Below are 18310 nucleotides of genomic sequence, written 5' to 3'. Positions count from 1 at the left end.
GAGGGGTTCAGCAGGCATGAGGAGAAGCTGGCAGCTTGCGCAGCTTGCGCAGCTCGTGTTCCTTGTCGCTGAAAGGATTGCTAGGTACAGGATGCCTCTCACGGGAAGCTTAGCAGGATGCAGGGTCCGTGACTGGATGGAACAGTCGCTGTGTGATTCTACCGATGCAGTGGTCGCCGTGATGATCCGACTCTCCGCAATGCCGGACAAGGATATCGTGGAGTGCTCTGACGATGCGGCTGATGGTTGTTTTCGAACAGTGTGAGGCGGACGCTATCAACGACGAACGTCCCGACGGCATCAGTCGCGACTTCACTCTTTCGCAACGTTGTTGTTACATGGTCCACTGTCCGTATCCATTGGAAGCCATCTGCATCGTCTAGAATACCATCCAAAAAGCCTACAGTCTGGCCAGAGACAGCCGAAGCGGCGTGAGCATGGCGCCGTAGGGACTGGCCTCCGGCTGAACGCACGCTCGACTTGCGCACGAACAGTGGGCCTTACTCCAGGAAGCAGATCAAAAGAAGCTATGGAAGATTCGTGTATTCTGTCGTTACCTGGCGCGCGATTGCCCGACGGCTGTGTAGTGGCCGCGTCGACCTGAAGACTTTGAACCGTGGTACAAAGGCTGAGATCGTGTCGCGAAGCAGAGCTGAAAGGAGTGGTGCGACGACACTCTCGGAAATGGATACATGGCACACGGTCCCTCTGCTCGAACGATTGAATGCTCTGTGTCGGACGCCAGCAGGCTACGCTCCGACTCATGCCCTTTATAGCGTAGCATACGGGCGTCGTGATGGAGACAGAATCCTATCATTTGCCTCGAGCCATTGGAACGTGATCTCAGCCATTTGGTATTAATGACCGGCCTTGTGGTTGCACATACGATGTGGCTTGGCTGGCTTTTCGCATGAAGCCGATGACAGCGCCCCTTGCTGAAGCCCTCTCCCACACCACTAGCTCAATATGGGGCAGTTTATGAGCACTGCCACTATTGTCAACCGTATGGACCGATTCTTAAGAGTCATATGGCGACCTGTGTCTCCTGTTACTAGTTACCATTCTTTCCAGTAAAGTCGTGGCAATGCTGGAGCACCCATCCAAACAGCTGATTCGGGTCGTTGAAGGCGACGGTCTTGAGCAGGCAGTACAGCGCAAGAAAGGTAAGTTGTTGGTCTACCAAAACCAAGTACTAGGCTGATATCGCTCACTTCCAGTTCGACCCGCCGAGGACGGCTGTGACTATAAGCCTTTGGCTCTACGCAATGGATCCCTGCTTCGGTCGTCTTATTGACTCTAGGCTGGATCGTGCTACTGGAATATGCACTCTTCAAGCTTCCCGATGGCAAAAGTGATGATACCTCGGGTCTTCTCGCAGTCTCAAATGCTCGAAGAAGAGATCTACAGAGCAATCATACACGAAGGATCTGGTATTCCCCGTCCCACACTCATGTCACCAGCTCCGCCACATCAGACGGGAATTCGACAACGTTCGAAGCGATCGTAAAGGTGAGCTGTCACTGACCGTATTTCGAGCAGTCGTTGACATCGCTTAGACACTAGCACACCACTCGAATAGCTCTCTCCAGCTAGTGACTGTGGCGACCTACAATCCCAAAGTCTCACATATATCTGCTGTCACCGATATGATGACCACGTACTCGTCGAGCGTAGATCTTTGGATTCAGAAAGAAGACTGTGCTACCTTCAACTGCGGATGGCGCTTTTTCCACACCTGCTGTTACCTCCGGACAAGTAGAAATGCACCAGCAGTCGATCATCCTCGGACGACTAGCGCACCGGTGGCGTCGGAACATCTGCCGGTCCATGTGGTAACGAGATCAGATCCTTCGCCTGCGAGGACGTTGCGCGCGAGTGTTCTGACAGCTATCCACTCCACGACCACCGCTACCGCCCAGGCCTGCCGGGATGATCAAGCTCAGACAATGACGACTGGCACGCAAGCCAGACGCGCATTCATGATCCCGCCTCATTGCTACACAGGTGACTATGTTCGCACGCACAAGAGAGATCTGGCTCTGGTTGGACTAGGGAGAGCCACTTCGATCGAAGGAACTAAGGCTATCTCCAGACGCGATGTGAACAGCACGCTGCCTTTGTCCAACAGCACAGGGCTCGTCGGCCCCCCCCGATGACATGTCCCACGAGTGGAGTCCGGCACAGATATTCGTGGGTAGCTATTTGGCCGTACTAATAGCGGTTGTCTACCGCATCATCATCTCTGTCGTGACCAACAGTCTGAGACTGGTCGAGCCATTTCGCCAGCTGAGTGAGCCAAACGAAGCGCTCGCGGACCAGGCACTGTTCTCGTCATGTCACGACCAATTGGCCATCGTCGGCATCCTCCGTGCAATATCAGGTCGACGATGGGTTCTCATCTCGACATCAGTCGCCTCGCTGGCCGCCTGCTTACTGCCAGCTTTGGCCTCTGAGGCCGTGATCGCAGACACAGATTGGGGCTGTGCATATTCGCTACTTGCGAACCCCAACCCGTGTCCCGCTCGTGTAGCAATATCTCCAGTGGTCATTCGAGCTACCCAGGCGATATTGCTGATCAACGCGGCAATCATGATCGCAATGCTAGCCACTTTGTCCAGCACCACCACTGACCTACCAGGCGACCCAAGCTCGATTGCCGCGGTCGCACAACTGATAGGACCCGACGTGTCTGACTTGATGTCGGACGCCGCGGTCGACAGCAAATCACAGCTTCGGCACCGTCTCGAAGGCAGGCTGTACAAGCTGGGGCGCTTCGGGAGTAAAAATGGCGCTTCGCGCTACTGCATACATGTCCATGCTACGAAGAGCGGGATGGTTGATTCCGTCACAACGACTACTCCAATGGCCTCGACATACACGGCGATCAAGAATCGATACTGGACGGTCGCAATCATTACGATCATGACGCTGCTGGCTGAGCTGCTGAGTATCCTGATCGGTAGCATACCATTTGCACCTGGTCAGACCTACTACCAGTACCGCCTCGCCTCTTACCTATGCATGAGCATTCTCGGTATCATGGTTCTGGGTGTCGTCGTGCTTATGATAGGCCGGTGGCACGAACCAAAGATACCGTTCTTGCCTGATGTGCTTGGTACGAAGATGTACTAATTGGCAGGATCACGTTTGTTGGATGAAATGGGAGAGGTCGATCGCCGCGCAAACGCGACCCTCAACGCCAAGTACATCTTCCGTCAAGCGGAGCAAGCAGACGGTAAGACGAAGTGGATGGTGGACGCATCCGATGAGACTGTTGATTCACCTTGACGGGCTCACTCACCATGCATCCTTCGAGAGCGGCCTAGCTCAGAGCCAAAGTCTGGGCTTGCAGGATCGCTCCTTTAGATAGTCTTGTCGAACTCGTCCGAACTGTAAGAGACCACAGACCCATCCGACGTGTAGCCAGCGTCCGCCTCGTCAATCCTGCTCGGCGACTCGTGATCGTAGCTGTCTCCATCTTCCGAGTCGTCCCATTCTATCTCTTCGTCAAGCAAGTCAGAGAAGTCGGGCAGCTCACCGCCATACAGGATGCATTCTTCAATAGTGTCACACATCGGATCGTCTTGACTGGCTTCACCGGGGATACCAAAGTGAAGATGAGGCGCGCCCGACTCAAGAAACGAACCGCGAAGCTTGATCTTGCGCAGCTTTGGTAGCTTTCCGCCTATCCGTCGGAATGCCGACTCCCATTCGCCAGCCACGAGGTCTAAGTGGGAGAGCGATAATCTTCGGAGGGACTCTTTGTGACGCAGGAGTAGATCTACGAGATCTCCTTCGGTCGTTTCGAAGTCTGACAGACCGAGCTCTCGCAATTTGGGCCATGTCTTCTCGGGAATGACATCTCTCGTCCTCAGAAATGCCGGACCACCTGCCAGCATGGGCATGATCAGCTTCAAGACACGCAACTCTGAGGCGACACCAAGCCATGTCTTCAGGACGCCATTTCGAATCATGAACGAAGCCTCCTCGACGATCTCTTCCTCTCGATCAGGCAGTTCGTCGTCACAGCATCCAATGCCTAGGCGGAATTCCTTCAAAGTGCTCATGACATCGCGCATTGAGCACTGGTTCAGCTTCTCTGGTGTGAAGATACGCCAGGTCACTTCGTCCACGGTAAGTCGTTTTGGCCTTCTTCCAGATTGAATCAGGGCGTTCATGACGCTGAAGAATTGGTCAACGCCAGCATTCAGATTACTCGCATCGCCGCATCCCGGGAAGCGCATGCAGTCTTTGAAAGCTGTTCTTTGCATGTCGGTTCCTCCTTTTTGCTTCCGTGCCCCAGGGTAAGAGTAATCTCTTCGAGCTTGGAGCATGCTCGGAACAGCTCAGTAAGGCATTCTGTGTCAAAGCCAGCATCACGAATTCGACGCTGATCGTTCACGGTGTCTAGATAGAATTTGTATGCCTCCCTGATCTCTTCCCAAGTGTGCTTCCCTTTCTTTCGTTGATCATATCTCTGACTTGCACGTTTGAAGGCTCGTTGGCTGCGTTCGTCCCACCGACCATTCCAGGCTGGCCACTCGTGATAGATGTTGTAATCGGCGAACGGAAGGCAGTCGGAGCGGTCAGAGTCCCATTCCTCGTATGGCATCGGTGGTGTTCGAAATCGCTCGGCTTGGAAGTAAAATGATCTGACTTGCTGTGAGAGTGCTGCATGCTGTGCAATCTCTTTCAGCCGTTGCAGGCGGTCTCTCTTGTACACACATATGACTTCTTCGAGCATGTGCTCAGCACCGATCTTGCTACATCGCACACATGCTGTTCGGGCAGTCAGGACGTCTGGAGCGTCGAGGAAGCTGAAGACGTGATGTAGAAGCTCTGCAGGTAGGCGTAACATGGCTGGCTGCAGCTGCATAGATGGCTCTGAGTCGATCGCCATGTCCATACTGGCTCTACGATACTGACGTTCGGTGTCGTTGGGACAATGTCGGGCAGACGCGTGGTGCAACCGGAGCGCGGCCACTTTGAAACACCAAATCACATGATGAGTAGGATATGGTGTGTCTGAAACTGCCATGACCTCGGCTGCAACTGCTCCACTCCTTCACCAACATCAACTCCGGCCAACACTCCATCTACCAGCTAAGTCACGCGATAGAGAGATTCTGAGCCGTAGGTAGTTTCCTTCTTCTTTCTTGGCATACCAGTTTCTTTGCCTGTCCTTGTTTCTGTACCTAGGAAAGATGGTGTTGTGGAAGTCTGATCATCCAGATCTGGACAGTAGGTCTTCTTGCAGAAACCATCGGCTTATGCTCATCGATCACAGTCCCAACCAATGTCACGACCTGGCAATGGGTCTTCGAGAGTGGAGAGTACTTACCTGTGATATATGCACCAAAGGATCATGCCTGCTACGAGAATGCCATCACGAAGGAGAGGTTGTATTACTCAGAGGTCAAGGAGAAGGCCACTCTGATGAGCTCCGCCTTGATTCGGCAGTACGGTCTTCAAGTTGGAGACACAGCATCGATCTTTGCTGGTAACTCGATTTGGTACCCCGTTGCACTTTGGGCCATCATCCGAGCCGGTGGACGTATCAATGGTGCCTCTCCAGGATACAACGTGGACGAGATGACTCATGCCCTGAAGACCGCAAAGACGAAATTTCTCTTCACGCTTCCCGGCTCTCTGGATGTTGCCCTGGCTGCGGCTGAGAATGTTGGGATGCCTAGGACGCATATCTTCCTCCTCGAGGGCGAACAGCAGGGCTTTACAAGCATCCACCAGCTGATTGAGACCGGCCCATGGGACAATGCCGAGCTATCGTATCGTATACCGCCAGGAAAAACCAACAAGGAAGTATGTGGCTATCTCAACTTCTCCAGCGGCACGTCTGGCTTGCCCAAGGCGGTCATGCTAAGCCATCATAACATAATCGCTCAATGCCATCAGCTGCGCCAGCTCCAAGTCATTGATCCAGGCGAGCGATATCGTTGCTTAGCAGTGACTCCTTTGTTTCACATCACAGGTCTGGTCCGTTACATCCACTACCCAGTCTTCATGAACGGCGACTGCATCATGCTTCCATCATTCAGTACGGAGTCTATGCTGCAGGCAATCGTCACGTATCGCGTTCCGGAACTCATTCTGGTACCTCCGATCGTCATCCGTATGGTGAGAGATCCCGTCGTGGAAAATCATATGCCCGACCTGCGACGAATAGTGAAGAGATGGTCATCTGGATCAGCACCGACAGCGCCTGAGATCATCCAGCTGTTACACAAAAAGTTCCCCAATACCGGCTTTCGACAAGGTTACGGAGCCACGGAGTCTACTGCATGTATCTCAGCCCACCCACCGAGCCTTTTCGACTACAAGTATGCCACTACAGCTGGCAAGCTCATGGCGAATACAGTAGCAAAAGTCCTCGACCTCAACGACCCTAACAAGGAGCTTGGCCCGGGTCAAACTGGTGAAATCTGCGCCAAAGGTCCGCAGATTGCCATGGGATATTTGGATAACCCTACAGCTACAACAGAGACGTTCGACGAACAGGGCTTCTTCCACACAGGCGACGTGGGTAACATCGACGACGAACGTCTGCTTCACATCGAAGACAGAATTAAGGAGATGATTAAAGTCAGAGGACAACAAGTAGCACCCGCGGAGCTCGAAGATGTGCTACAAGGTCACCAGGATGTGGAAGATTGTGCTGTGCTGGGCATACCTGACGACTACTCGGGTGAGAAGCCCAAGGCATATGTACTTGTTCGAGACGGCATCACACCCAGTCGAGAACTTGGAACGCAACTTCTGAATTTCGTGAAGGAGAAGAAGTCTTCGTATAAAAGGTTGTTGGAGATTGAGTTCACGGATAGCATACCGAAGTCGCCAACTGGGAAATTGCTCAGGCGCATCTTGAAGGCGAATGATCGGGAGAAGAGTAGAGTACGAGGCTTGATCGTGAGGGAGGAGAAGGCTAGACTATAGATTCCTCTTTGTGCTCTACCGATTTGGAACACATGTGGCAGAGTACAGCACCTGAGGTTCATTTGGATGCTGTGGCTTCTCGGTATGTCGCCACAATGACACACGCGCTCCAAGCGCGATCGTGTTTAGATCTAGATGTTGTGGCTGGCGGATGAATACGAGTTCTCTTATTTATATACTCGACCGAAGTAAAAGATCGCTTAGGAAACTAGCGAGAAGGAAAGTAATTAAAGTCGCTCTCATCAAGGCCATTCCAACGATATACAAAGCAGGCCACTGCCCCTAGAATTGAGGGAGTTCTACCTCATTCAATCTGGACAGCTTGAAGTTTTCTTCACCCTGTTTCTTCAGCTCCAAACGCCGCGGAGGTGCCTAGCTACATTAGGCAACTCCTAGGCAATGGCAGCCCAGGCTACGGTACTGACGGCGCCTACGGCTCTATAGGCGAAGCTCCCCTAAGACAACTAGTAGCAACTTATAGAAGACGCAAAAAGCATAGAAACTAACGATCAGCTCCTATACCGGTCTCTATAGGTAATGATCACTTAGCTACGTACGGCGCTTATACTATCGTATTACCGAGGGCAATAAGAAATGAGGACGACGTCCTAGGCGATTAGCAAGGCCACCCGGAATCAACACCCCTATAGCTAGGCATCGGTCGCGGCATCGATACTAGGCCCCCGCCTAACGTACGATATAGTCACGATCCGTATTATAGTAAAGGAAGACTAGGCCGAAGTTACGAAGCTATCGAATAAGGAGCTCGCCTAACGAATTAACTAACTAGGGGTAGTCGTAGTGAACTAATAGTCTAACGGCACTCTATAGATCTATACTAGCTCTACTACTACTAGGAGGTACCTAGAGGCATAGCTATAGTAGGTATCTAAGGTTACGGTATTAGTAAAGGTCTTAACGAAGCAATTTACGATCCTAGTTTACGATATACTTAAGGAGTTCGACCTAACTAACTAAGGTCACCTACGTGCTCTCTAAGAGGACAACCCGGTCACTCTTAACTCTCTAATCTAGAAGGCGACTTGGCTCTATAGGAAATAGCTAGAAGGTAAGAAGGCCTCGGCGCTAATAGTATAGCTATAAGACGCGAAAGCGGCGGATCTAGCGATAGAACAAGGCCTAATCTAGCAATATAGCCTTAAGATAGTAGAAAAGCACTCCTTACTCTTTCGTGTCCTCTAATACTTCAAATGCTAATAGTATAGACACTAAACCTATACGTATATAAACAAGTAGGCCTACTCGAACTATATAGGAGACTATATATCTAGGGACTATATATTAGCTACGAGACGGTACGCGAACTGTCCGGGGCACTACCTATCGTATAGCGCGGAATGCCTATAGCGGAAACTAGCAAAAAACAAGGCAATCACAAACAGAACCGTCGCCCTAAGATTCTACGGCGACCGTAAGGCTAGCCTATACCGGAACTAGCTAGCGGCGGTCGGGTATAAGCGCCCTAGGGCCGAGAATAATATAAAGGATACGTAACCTAGGGCGTACGGGAGGCCCCGTGCTCTACTAGCTACGGCGATAGAATCTAACTAGGCCCGGCTCCCCTTTAGTATATAGCTAATAGGCGTAGACTAGGACGCGCTAGGTAGTAGGATATAGGACATTATAGAGGAAATGATTGTCGATAACGATAACTAGCCTCGATACGCTTAGTATTATCTAGTATAACGTTAACTATAGTAAGGATATAGTCTAGAAGCATTTCCTATACGAGGCGGACCCGCGCGTCTACTACGTCCTTATAATCTAGGAGCTATAGATTAACCCGCACTATAAGAGACTAACGACCTACAAGTCACTAGGCTATACGATATGCCTACGAGGCGACGGCAGACCCCGTACGTGCTTCTATGTCAGCAAGGATATACTAGAATCCGACTAGGAGGTAGTATACTACGTAGACGAAGAAGGCGGGGGCGATATTACCTCCCTCTACGTAGGTAGCACCTAGATACACAACCTATATATACAACCGCTAGCCTCGAGGTCTAGCCGCGACCTAGGGGTCTGTAGACACCTAGATAGTGCGCTTAAGAGACAAGGGTACCACATCGTAGTAGGAGACTTCAATATATACTACCCTTCCTAGGAAAGCCTTATATAGCCGCACCCTATAGCCGACGAAGTACTCGACTTGATAGCGAGCAACGTAATTACCCTCAATACCCCGAAGGACCTAGGCACCTAGAAGAGAGGGGGACTCTAAGGCACGATCGACCTCTCCTAGATCTTAGATAGCTACTACTATACGGTAACCTACTATAGGATCGAACATAAACTCGAGGCGTCGTTAGAGTACATACTAGTTAGGACCTCTATTGCGATATAGATATAACGTATACTAGCGAGAACCCCTAAGCTAAACTAGGGAAAGGCCTACTAGGCCAATATCTAGGCGTACCTCGATAACTCTAAGAGGCTAGTCCAGATCGCGTAGTAGCAATATAATAGTAAAGACGAGATAGACAAAGTAGTCTAGGGGTTAATAGATAAAATAAGAAAAGCGACCTTACTTCACGTTCCGCTTACCTAACTAACGATATAGTCTAAACTATACTAGACGCCGGAGTGTACTACGGTAGTAAGAGAAGTAAGGAGAGCCCGCCGGGTATAGACGAGCAGCTATAGCGAGGAGGCCTAGAACGTATTTAGGGAGGCATACTAATAGAAGAAAGCTATAATACAAATGGAGAAAGCAGTCGGCTAGAGGGCTATAGTAGAAGAAATCGCCGGCAAGCTAGAGAGGATGTAGAAGCTAGCGAAATGGGCCCGACAGGACCCTATATAGGGCCCCTCCTTCTCTATCCTAGCGCTATAATCGCCTAGTAGCCCGGTTAGCGACCCCGAGGCTAAGGCACGTCTACTAGCTAGTAAGTTCTTCCCGCCCCTAGTCGAGGCTAATCTAAGCGATATAAACAGCTCTACTCCTCTAGCCCCTAGTATCGCGGTCTAATAGGAGGTGTCCGAGGGAGAAGTTGCCGCTATACTTAGGAAGTTACTAGCGAAGAAAGCCCCGGGGCCGGATAGGATCCTAAACGAGCTACTAAAGAAGTATAGAGATCAACTAGCCCTAGTAGTTATAGCGATCTTTAACGCCTGTCTATAGACCGGATACTACCCGATAGCTTTTAAACAATCGACGATAGTAGTCCTACGTAAGCCGTAGAAGGAAGACTATACGTAGGTGAAGTCGTACCGCCTAATTACGCTCCTTAACACTCTTAGGAAGGCGCTTAAGAAGCTAGTTATAACGAGACTCTCCGAGGCGGTAGAGGAACACTCCCTACTCCCGGACACCTAGATAGGTACGCGCCTATAGCGATCGACGCTATCCGCGATAGAACTTATCACCTCTTAGGTAAAGGCTATCTAGTATAAGAATAGGGACAAGGTGGCTTCCTTACTTAGCCTAGATATATCGGGAGCCTTCGACTACGTGTTATACCCGCGGCTACTCTATATCCTAAGGTCGAAAGGACTCCCTAAGTAGCTTATCAACTTCGTACGGTCCTACCTCCAAAACCGTAGTACGTCGATCCTAGTCAGCTAGTATAGAAGCCTATTTTAGGTAGTCTATACTAGAATCCCGTAAGGCTTAACGCTAGTACCTATCCTATTCCTCTTCTTTATAGCGACGCTACTCCTAGCCCTAGAATCCTAGAACACCGCTACGAGCGGCTTCGTAGACGATACGAATATCCTAGCGTAGTCTTCCTCGACTAAGGAGAACTATAGGCTATTAGAAGAGAAGTATAAGATCTACGAGGACTAGGCTAGGAGGCACGGGGCTCGGTTTACCCTAGAAAAGTACAATCTAATACACTTTACGCGCCTACTACAGTTCTATAATATATAAGCTTCTATCTAGATATAGGGGTATACGACTAACCCGGTAAATTAGCTTAGGATCCTCGGACTATAGGTAGACCCGGCGCTACGGTAGAGGAAGTACGTTTAGGCAATATTACGGAAAGCTAAACAGAATATAGTATTATACTAGAGCCTTACTACGTCTATATAGGGGGCGGACTTCCGGTAGTCACGACTTCTATATACGGCTATTATACGGCTAGTCCTTACCTATAGTAGCTAAGTATAGTCCTTAGGCGAGAGGGCCTACCTATCGAAGGGACTCGTCGCGCCGCTAGCGAAGATCTAAAACCAATGCCTAAGGAAGGTCACCGGGGTATATAAGTCGATACTAACGAGGATGCTTAAGTACGAGACCGCTATACCGCCGATCGACCTATATATCTAGGGACTACGGACCTCCTACTTAGGCAAGTCGGTATAGTACCTAGTATAGAAGGTCATCGCTAGTATAGTCGTAAGGGCCCGCGAATTAGTACTAGCGTATAAGGGTATTCGACCCGGAAACGAGCCGAACTACCGGGTAAGGGACGAATAGCTAGTAATATAATAGGAAGGTAAGAAATCGTTTGTCGAGCAACTATAGAAAGAGAGGTAGAACAACTAGGTTATAGGGCATAGTAGACGCCCTTAGCTAGCGGGACAACCTAAGGAATAGTTAGCTACGAAATCCGCGGTTAAGTACCCCCCGAAGCTTATCTACTACCGCCTTACGAGGGTATAGAGTAGTATAGTAACCTAACTACGAAGCGAACACATCGGCCTCTAGGGGTAACTATTATAGAGGAAGGTTCTAGGATACACAAATACTAGCTACCTCTACGGCTATTGCTCCTAGAACGTACGGTACGTACTCCTCGTCTATCCGAGGTAGTCGCTAGGAAGGGGGGAGTAGATAGTAAAGGCGAGGAACCGGACGATTAGGGCACTTCTTAACAACGCTAAGGACCTACGGCGTATTACGAACTAGATACTAGAGAAGGGCTAGCTAGAATAGTACCGCCTAGTAGGAGTAGTATAGGAAGAGAGGATACGACGTAGCGCGACGAGACCGGCTAGGAGCGGGGGCTAACGGGGTAGTGATATAGACTACGTACGTTTAGAGGGAAAGCTAATCTAGATAAGGAGTAGTCGGGGGCGGGAAGGGTTTTCACCTATTCGGGTTTCCCTTTGTACTTAACAATAGATATATACCTATATAGGCCGGATAGGGTCCTAGAACAGGGGAATGACAAATCTATCTAGTATAGGTAAGTCTAAGTCGAACTTAGAGAACCTTAGATTACGGCTAGTATTAGTATAGAACGGCGAGACGCCTATTATTACTAACACTATATTATTTACTATAAACTTAGCTAATAGAGTCTAATCTAGCTAGTCGTCCTAGGTATAGTTAATAAAGATACGTAGATATTACTCTATTACTTTGTTCGTGTTCTCCGACTATCTATCTATTTCTAGGTAGAACGACGAAGATAGCTTTCGACTAATACTAAGTAGCGCGTATATCCTACGCTAGAATATAGAAACCTATTACGTACTACGATCCGAGACAATATACTTCGGGAGCCTATATCTACTAAACACGTACTTAAGGAATACTAGTACAAATTACTCTACTATTATCGAGGTAATAGGAATGATATATCGCTCCTTAGTTAGGCGGTATATAACGGTTATAATATTCTCGTACGTTTGTCCGTCGACTACGCTTATTCCCTTCGGTAGTTTGACTACGAAGTTATTAGAGATATCCTCCTAAGCGCTAAATAGTACTAGTAGCGGTCTTAATAGCCCTAGGTACTAGATACTAGTGTTCTTGTTCGTACGGTAAGCGCGGTAGGCACGTATATAGCTCTTAATAAATCATACGATACCTAGCTAGGTATAGTTACGAGCTACTAATTTATACGTCTTCTCGTCCCCTAAGTGACTAGCTACTATATAGTCGTAGAAAGACTATATAATACGAGTACGTACCGGGATTTCACCTTTATCTAGATTGTCTTCTAACTCCGGAGGAACGAATAGGCTATAACTACTATATATATTCTTAATATATATTATACCTCCGACTAGGACTATATAACGGTTATCGATACGGTGCTTCCTTAGTAAGGTATATAGATCATCTCGTTCTAGCTATTAAACGGCTTCCTTAGCCTCTAGTTACGTATAGAGTCCTCGAATAGCGGTCGTAAGCGGGGTTATAACGTTATTAGTATATACCGACAACGCTCTAGTAGACGATAGGTTTAGAATACGATCTAGGCCTAGTAATACCTAATGCTACTATTAGTTTCGTAGATTATCTAGGTCTCTAGGCTTCGGTAAGTCCTATAAACGTCGGGTTAAACTATCTAGCTTAGTACCTTAAACTCCTAGCCTATAGACGATCTTAAAGAAGAACTATAAGAGAAACTCGGCCTAGCGAGCTTATCTACGGTTCAATTACTTCGTACTTATAAACTTTTCGAGGTTCTTATAATCGGAGTATATAAGCGTCGGCTTGTCCTTAGATTCCGGGTCTAGTAGATTCTTATAATCGTCGGTACTATATTCGTTAATAGTTAGCTCCGGTCGCTATTCCTCGAAAGCTTATATAATAGCTAGGAGCTCCTTATCGTAGATATCGTAGTTATATTACTAGGGATCTATCTTCTTAGATATATAAGCGATAGGATATAACACTCCTCGCTCGTTACGTTATAAGAGTACTACTACTATTACGTAATCTAAGGCATATATTTCTAGAATAGTCTCTCGCCCTAGGCAGAAGTACTTTATGGTAGGCGTATCGATAGATGCTTACTTTGAGACCTCGAACGCTTATTAATATACTAGAGACTAGTCCTATAGGACATTCTTCCTCGTAAGCTTCGTTATAGGCAAGTAGGTCTTACTGAAATCCTTAATAAACCTACGGTAGAAGTTAGTAAACCCTATAAACAACAAGATATTAGTAATATTTGCGGGTATAGGCTATTTCTTAACGTATTCAATCTTAGCTAGGTCTATCTTAATGCCCTTATTTATGATAATAACACCTAGATAAGTAGTCTCGTATCTAAAGAACTTATTTTTATTAATATCTAACTAGAGCCCGGCGGTATCTAGCTTTCGTAGAACCTTTATAATATATTAGACATACTCTTCTCTTGTCTTACTAAAGACATATACGTTATTAAGGTAATATAACACGATGTTATAGGCAGCCCGCGACCCCTTACTATAGCTACGTCGGCCCGGGTAAACCGCGGACCTTCCGTATCGGGTTAGCGCGGCTTAGCTTTACTTTATAACTTCGCCGCGCCTCGCGCTCCTCTTTCGTAGCTTCGTAGAACAACAACTCTCTTATTCGGACCCTATAGTACGCGCGCCCTTATAGTTTGTTGTACTACCCTACCTAGATCGCGGATCTAGGTAAGGGACGCGTAATAATAGGAATAGATAGAACTATAGAACTCGAAGAACGCGTAGAGTCGTATTAGAATATAGAATACGACAAGGCGTATAGCGCGTAAGTACCTAGAGAACGTAACGCGGCGACATTATTAGTAGGTAGTCGCCCGCTCGTAGATAGTTAGGAAATAGGTATCGTTACGCCTCCCCTAAACCTAGACAATATAACTTTATAGACAAACGGCGGTATACTACCGCTACTAAAGCCTAAGGGCAAAGGTAGGTAGCGTATATCTCTTTTCCCCGACCTCTCCTCTTTTCCTCGGAGTTAGATATAGGACGATAACCGGCGGGTTATAGTAGATACCGGTGTCGCGCTATAATAGGAAATTAATAAAGCTTACTAGAAAGCCTTCGAGCGAGAAGAAGGTAGTAAGATTGACTTTATAGAACTGTTCGAGTTCAAGCTCGAAGAGAACCTAGGCGGCGACCTAGACGAGGTATACCTATTACTCGACGAGGTAGAGCACATTCTTATATCCGAATACTAGAATGTTATACTAGACAAACTTACGACCCTCGTATCCTAGTAGCCGGAGACTACCTACGACTTCGTGCTATAGGTAGTAAATATAGCGATTACTAATAGTAGATAACTCGATATAATAGAGCGAGCTAATAACCTCTAGAACACCTAGTACACTATACTATATACTAAGTATAACCGTATCTATAAGATACTACGAAGCGAGGGGGCTATAATATAGAAGATGGCCGTAGACCTAAAGAGTAAGAAGGATTATAACCTAGTAAAGTTATAAGGGGTAGAGAAGAAGTATAGGGAGGCTAATAACCTATATAAGCAATTTAGCGAGATTTACGAAAAGGAGAAGAAGAAGGTATAGGATACTAAAGCTAAGAACTAGGCTCTATAGAAGGAGGTTAACGATCTAAAGACTCGAGTCTAAGCTACTAAAGACACTATATAGAATAGAGGTAGGGGCCGCTCTAGTCGCCGACCCTCCTATTTACCTCCGCGCGAGACTTTACTCGAGTAGCTAATACATAAGTACCGTAAAGCTACTAGTAGAGGCGGTAGCGGCGGAGGCGGTAGTAACGATAATAATAACGGTAATAGTAATAACGACCGAGGACGTAATAGAAACCGTCTACGACCTAATAATAATAACGGTCGCGACTCTCGAGCGCGTAACACCCGTATATAGACTCTCCTAACCGAACTTTCAGAACGCCTATTTACTATTAACCGTACTCTAATACGCGGTATCGAGGTTAGTAAGGGCGTGCCTAACCCGAAGCACTTTAAGAACGATAACGACCCTAACTTCGACAGTTAGTATAGTAGCGTACTTCTTAAGCTAACTATAACTACTTTCCGCTCTAAGGTAGAAGGCCTACGTTTTATATATAGATAGATATAGGGTGACCCTTAGAGAAGTATTAAGCCGAGGATCCCCGTGTCTAGATAACAATTATTTAACGAGTTCAAGACTAGTAAAGAACTACTAGATTAGATAATGCGCTAGTACGGTACCCGTAACGAAGGAACTAAGGCTATAGTTAATATCGCTACCTATAAGTAGGAGTAGGGCGAGACCTTTATTACCTTCTACGCTCGCTACTCGAAGCTACGTACTTAGATAGAGTGGACCGACGAGACTAAGCTAATACTATCTCGTAACCGCCTAAACCGTAAGTACTATATTAAGACTTTCGGCGATAGGGAAGTATATAGACGTTTATACGACATATAGGATATTGTTTAGGAATATACGGCATTAAATAAGAGCTTCTATAAGACCGACCGACTGTATCTATAGAAGGAGCGCCTACGTAGTAAATCTAATTCGAATAATAACGGCGTATAGGGCGGTAGTAATACCGTAGGCGCCGTAGCTACTAGTATGACCGCTATAATCGTCTAGCGACTACTATAATACGTAGGTACGAAGAAGAAGGAGGACCTACCGGTTTACTTATAGAACCTGCCTTTATTGAACCGTAAGTAGCGGGAGGACCTTAGAAAGTAGGGTAAGTACTACCGCTACCGTATAGGCTCGTACGTATTAATAAACCCCGAATGCCTAATATATAGTTACGACGGCGACTACCGCCCTCTACGCCTACGAAATAACGCGAACGCTAACCCGAACCTTAGCTCCCTTACTACCGACCTATAGCAATAGGGAAATAGTACGACCGCTACCTAAGCGTAGTAGATAGCGGTTAGTAACCGAACTTTCTAAGATAGAAAGAGTATAAGATTAAGAGATATAGAATATAAGAGACGGACTATAGTAAGGAGCTCGAGATATTAGTATATATACTAGATAAATAATAACTAGCTATACACCCTTATATAGCATTACCCGTAATAATATAATATAAAAAGGCTCGCGGCCTTATAGATTCTACCTCTACCTCTCTCTTTCTTAATTAGTAATTTATACGTAAATATATAACCCCCTTAATCCCTTTAACGAAGAACAGACGATTAATACTAGGAGATAGATCGGCTATAGCGCGTTAGATCATATATATAGCCCTTATAGACGTAGTTATCGGCGGTCATTACGAGCAAATACTATACTACGTTACCGACCTCGAATATAATATTGTCTTTAGACTACCGTAGCTCTCCGTATATAACCCGAACATCTTCTAGGAAACTAGCGAGGTGGCGTTTAGATCTAACTACTACTTCGGTCACTATCTATATAACAAGATATCGACAATAGTATAATCTCTAAACTATATTAGTAGAACCTAGTAAACGAAATATAGACTAAAGCCCTTTACTAGCGAATTAGTAGGATTTATAGCCGGAGGGGCGGAGCTAAATATGTCCGTCCTAGAGGTAGATAAAGAGGTAGATTACTAGGAAGTCTCGTAGCGCGTATAGGAGATATACGCGTACCGGCCTAGGGCCGAGTGCTTCTATATCATACCTACGGGGCGCGAGGATAACAATAATAACGATAATAGCCTTAAACTAAGCGCGATAGTAGCTAATGACCTAGATTAGTTCTTTTATAAGTATTTTAACTACAATCCTAAAGAGAAGCTCCCGCCTATATACTACGACATTATAGATACTTTCTTAGTAAAGGAATACGAGGGACTCCTACCTTACCGACTAGGTATCGACTACGAGATTTATATCAAACCCGGTAGACCTTAAGAACCGCTATATCGAAAGCTATACGGACTAGCCGAGAAGGAGAATAAAGCCGTTAAGAAATAGTTACTCAAATAGACTTTAGAAGGTAAGTTACGTAAGGCCGGTTAGAAAACTAGCTAGTTACCGGCACCGGTATTAGTAGTAAGAAAGCCTAGAGAAGGGCTACGAGTATATATTAACTACCGTAGGCTAATCGCTATTACTATTAAGAATCGCTATCCTATTCTATTAATATAGGAAACGCTTAACCGTATATACGGAAAGAAGTACTTTACGAAACTAGATATTATAGTCGCCTTTAATAAATTACGTATCGCGGAAGGGCACGAGTAGCTAATAGCTTTCGTAATACGCTACGGTATATATAAATGCCTCGTATTACCGTTCGGCCTCTATAACGGTCCCGTAACCTTTTAGTTATATATTAATAAGGTTCTATAGGAACATCTAGATAACTTTGTATTAGTATATCTAGATAACGTCCTTATCCTTAGCGACACTCTAGAGGAACACGTCGAAAACCTACGAAAGGTATTAATTAAGCTACGAGATACCGGGCTTACTATTAATATCGATAAGTCCGAGTTCTACTAGGAACGTATAAAATATCTAGGCCTTATTATTATACCCTAGGGTATCGAGATAGACCCGGAGAAATTAGAATATATATAGACCTAGGAAGCACTAACTAATCTTAAGGATGTCTAAGCCTTCCTAGGATATACGAACTTTTACCGTAGGTTTATTAAGGCCTTCTCTCGTATTATATCCCTATTAACTAACCTAACGAAGTTAGATAGGCCTAGTAATCACAAGAACCGTAGAATCAACTAGACTAATAATTAC

The 18310-nt window shown here is 46.6% G+C and overlaps 3 protein-coding genes across 3 annotated transcripts; 2 read left to right on the top strand and 1 right to left on the bottom strand.

Moving 5' to 3' along the window:
* Positions 1–2157: 2157 nt before the first annotated feature.
* On the top strand, positions 2158–3132 carry CLAFUR5_08314 (uncharacterized protein; the record flags this gene model as incomplete). Its single annotated transcript, XM_047907462.1, has 1 exon — positions 2158–3132. One exon carries the CDS (start codon positions 2158–2160, stop codon positions 3130–3132), a length of 975 nt encoding a protein of 324 aa, XP_047759249.1.
* Positions 3133–3362: 230 nt separating this feature from the next.
* CLAFUR5_08313 (uncharacterized protein) lies at positions 3363–4271 on the bottom strand (the record flags this gene model as incomplete). Its single annotated transcript, XM_047907461.1, has 1 exon — positions 3363–4271. One exon carries the CDS (start codon positions 4269–4271, stop codon positions 3363–3365), a length of 909 nt encoding a protein of 302 aa, XP_047759245.1.
* A 933-nt stretch (positions 4272–5204) lies between these two features.
* Positions 5205–6951, top strand: CLAFUR5_08312 (4-coumarate-CoA ligase 1; the record flags this gene model as incomplete). The annotated part of the gene is made up of 2 exons (XM_047907460.1): positions 5205–5241; positions 5288–6951. The coding sequence occupies 2 exons, from the start codon at positions 5205–5207 to the stop codon at positions 6949–6951; spliced, it is 1701 nt and encodes a 566-aa protein (XP_047759244.1).
* Positions 6952–18310: the final 11359 nt, after the last annotated feature.

This window comes from Fulvia fulva, chromosome 3, assembly GCF_020509005.1.
Source record: "Fulvia fulva chromosome 3, complete sequence".
NCBI lineage: Eukaryota > Fungi > Ascomycota > Dothideomycetes > Mycosphaerellales > Mycosphaerellaceae > Fulvia > Fulvia fulva.
The sequence above is the reverse complement of the archived record's forward strand: the minus strand, read 5'-3'. Positions and strand labels throughout refer to the sequence as shown.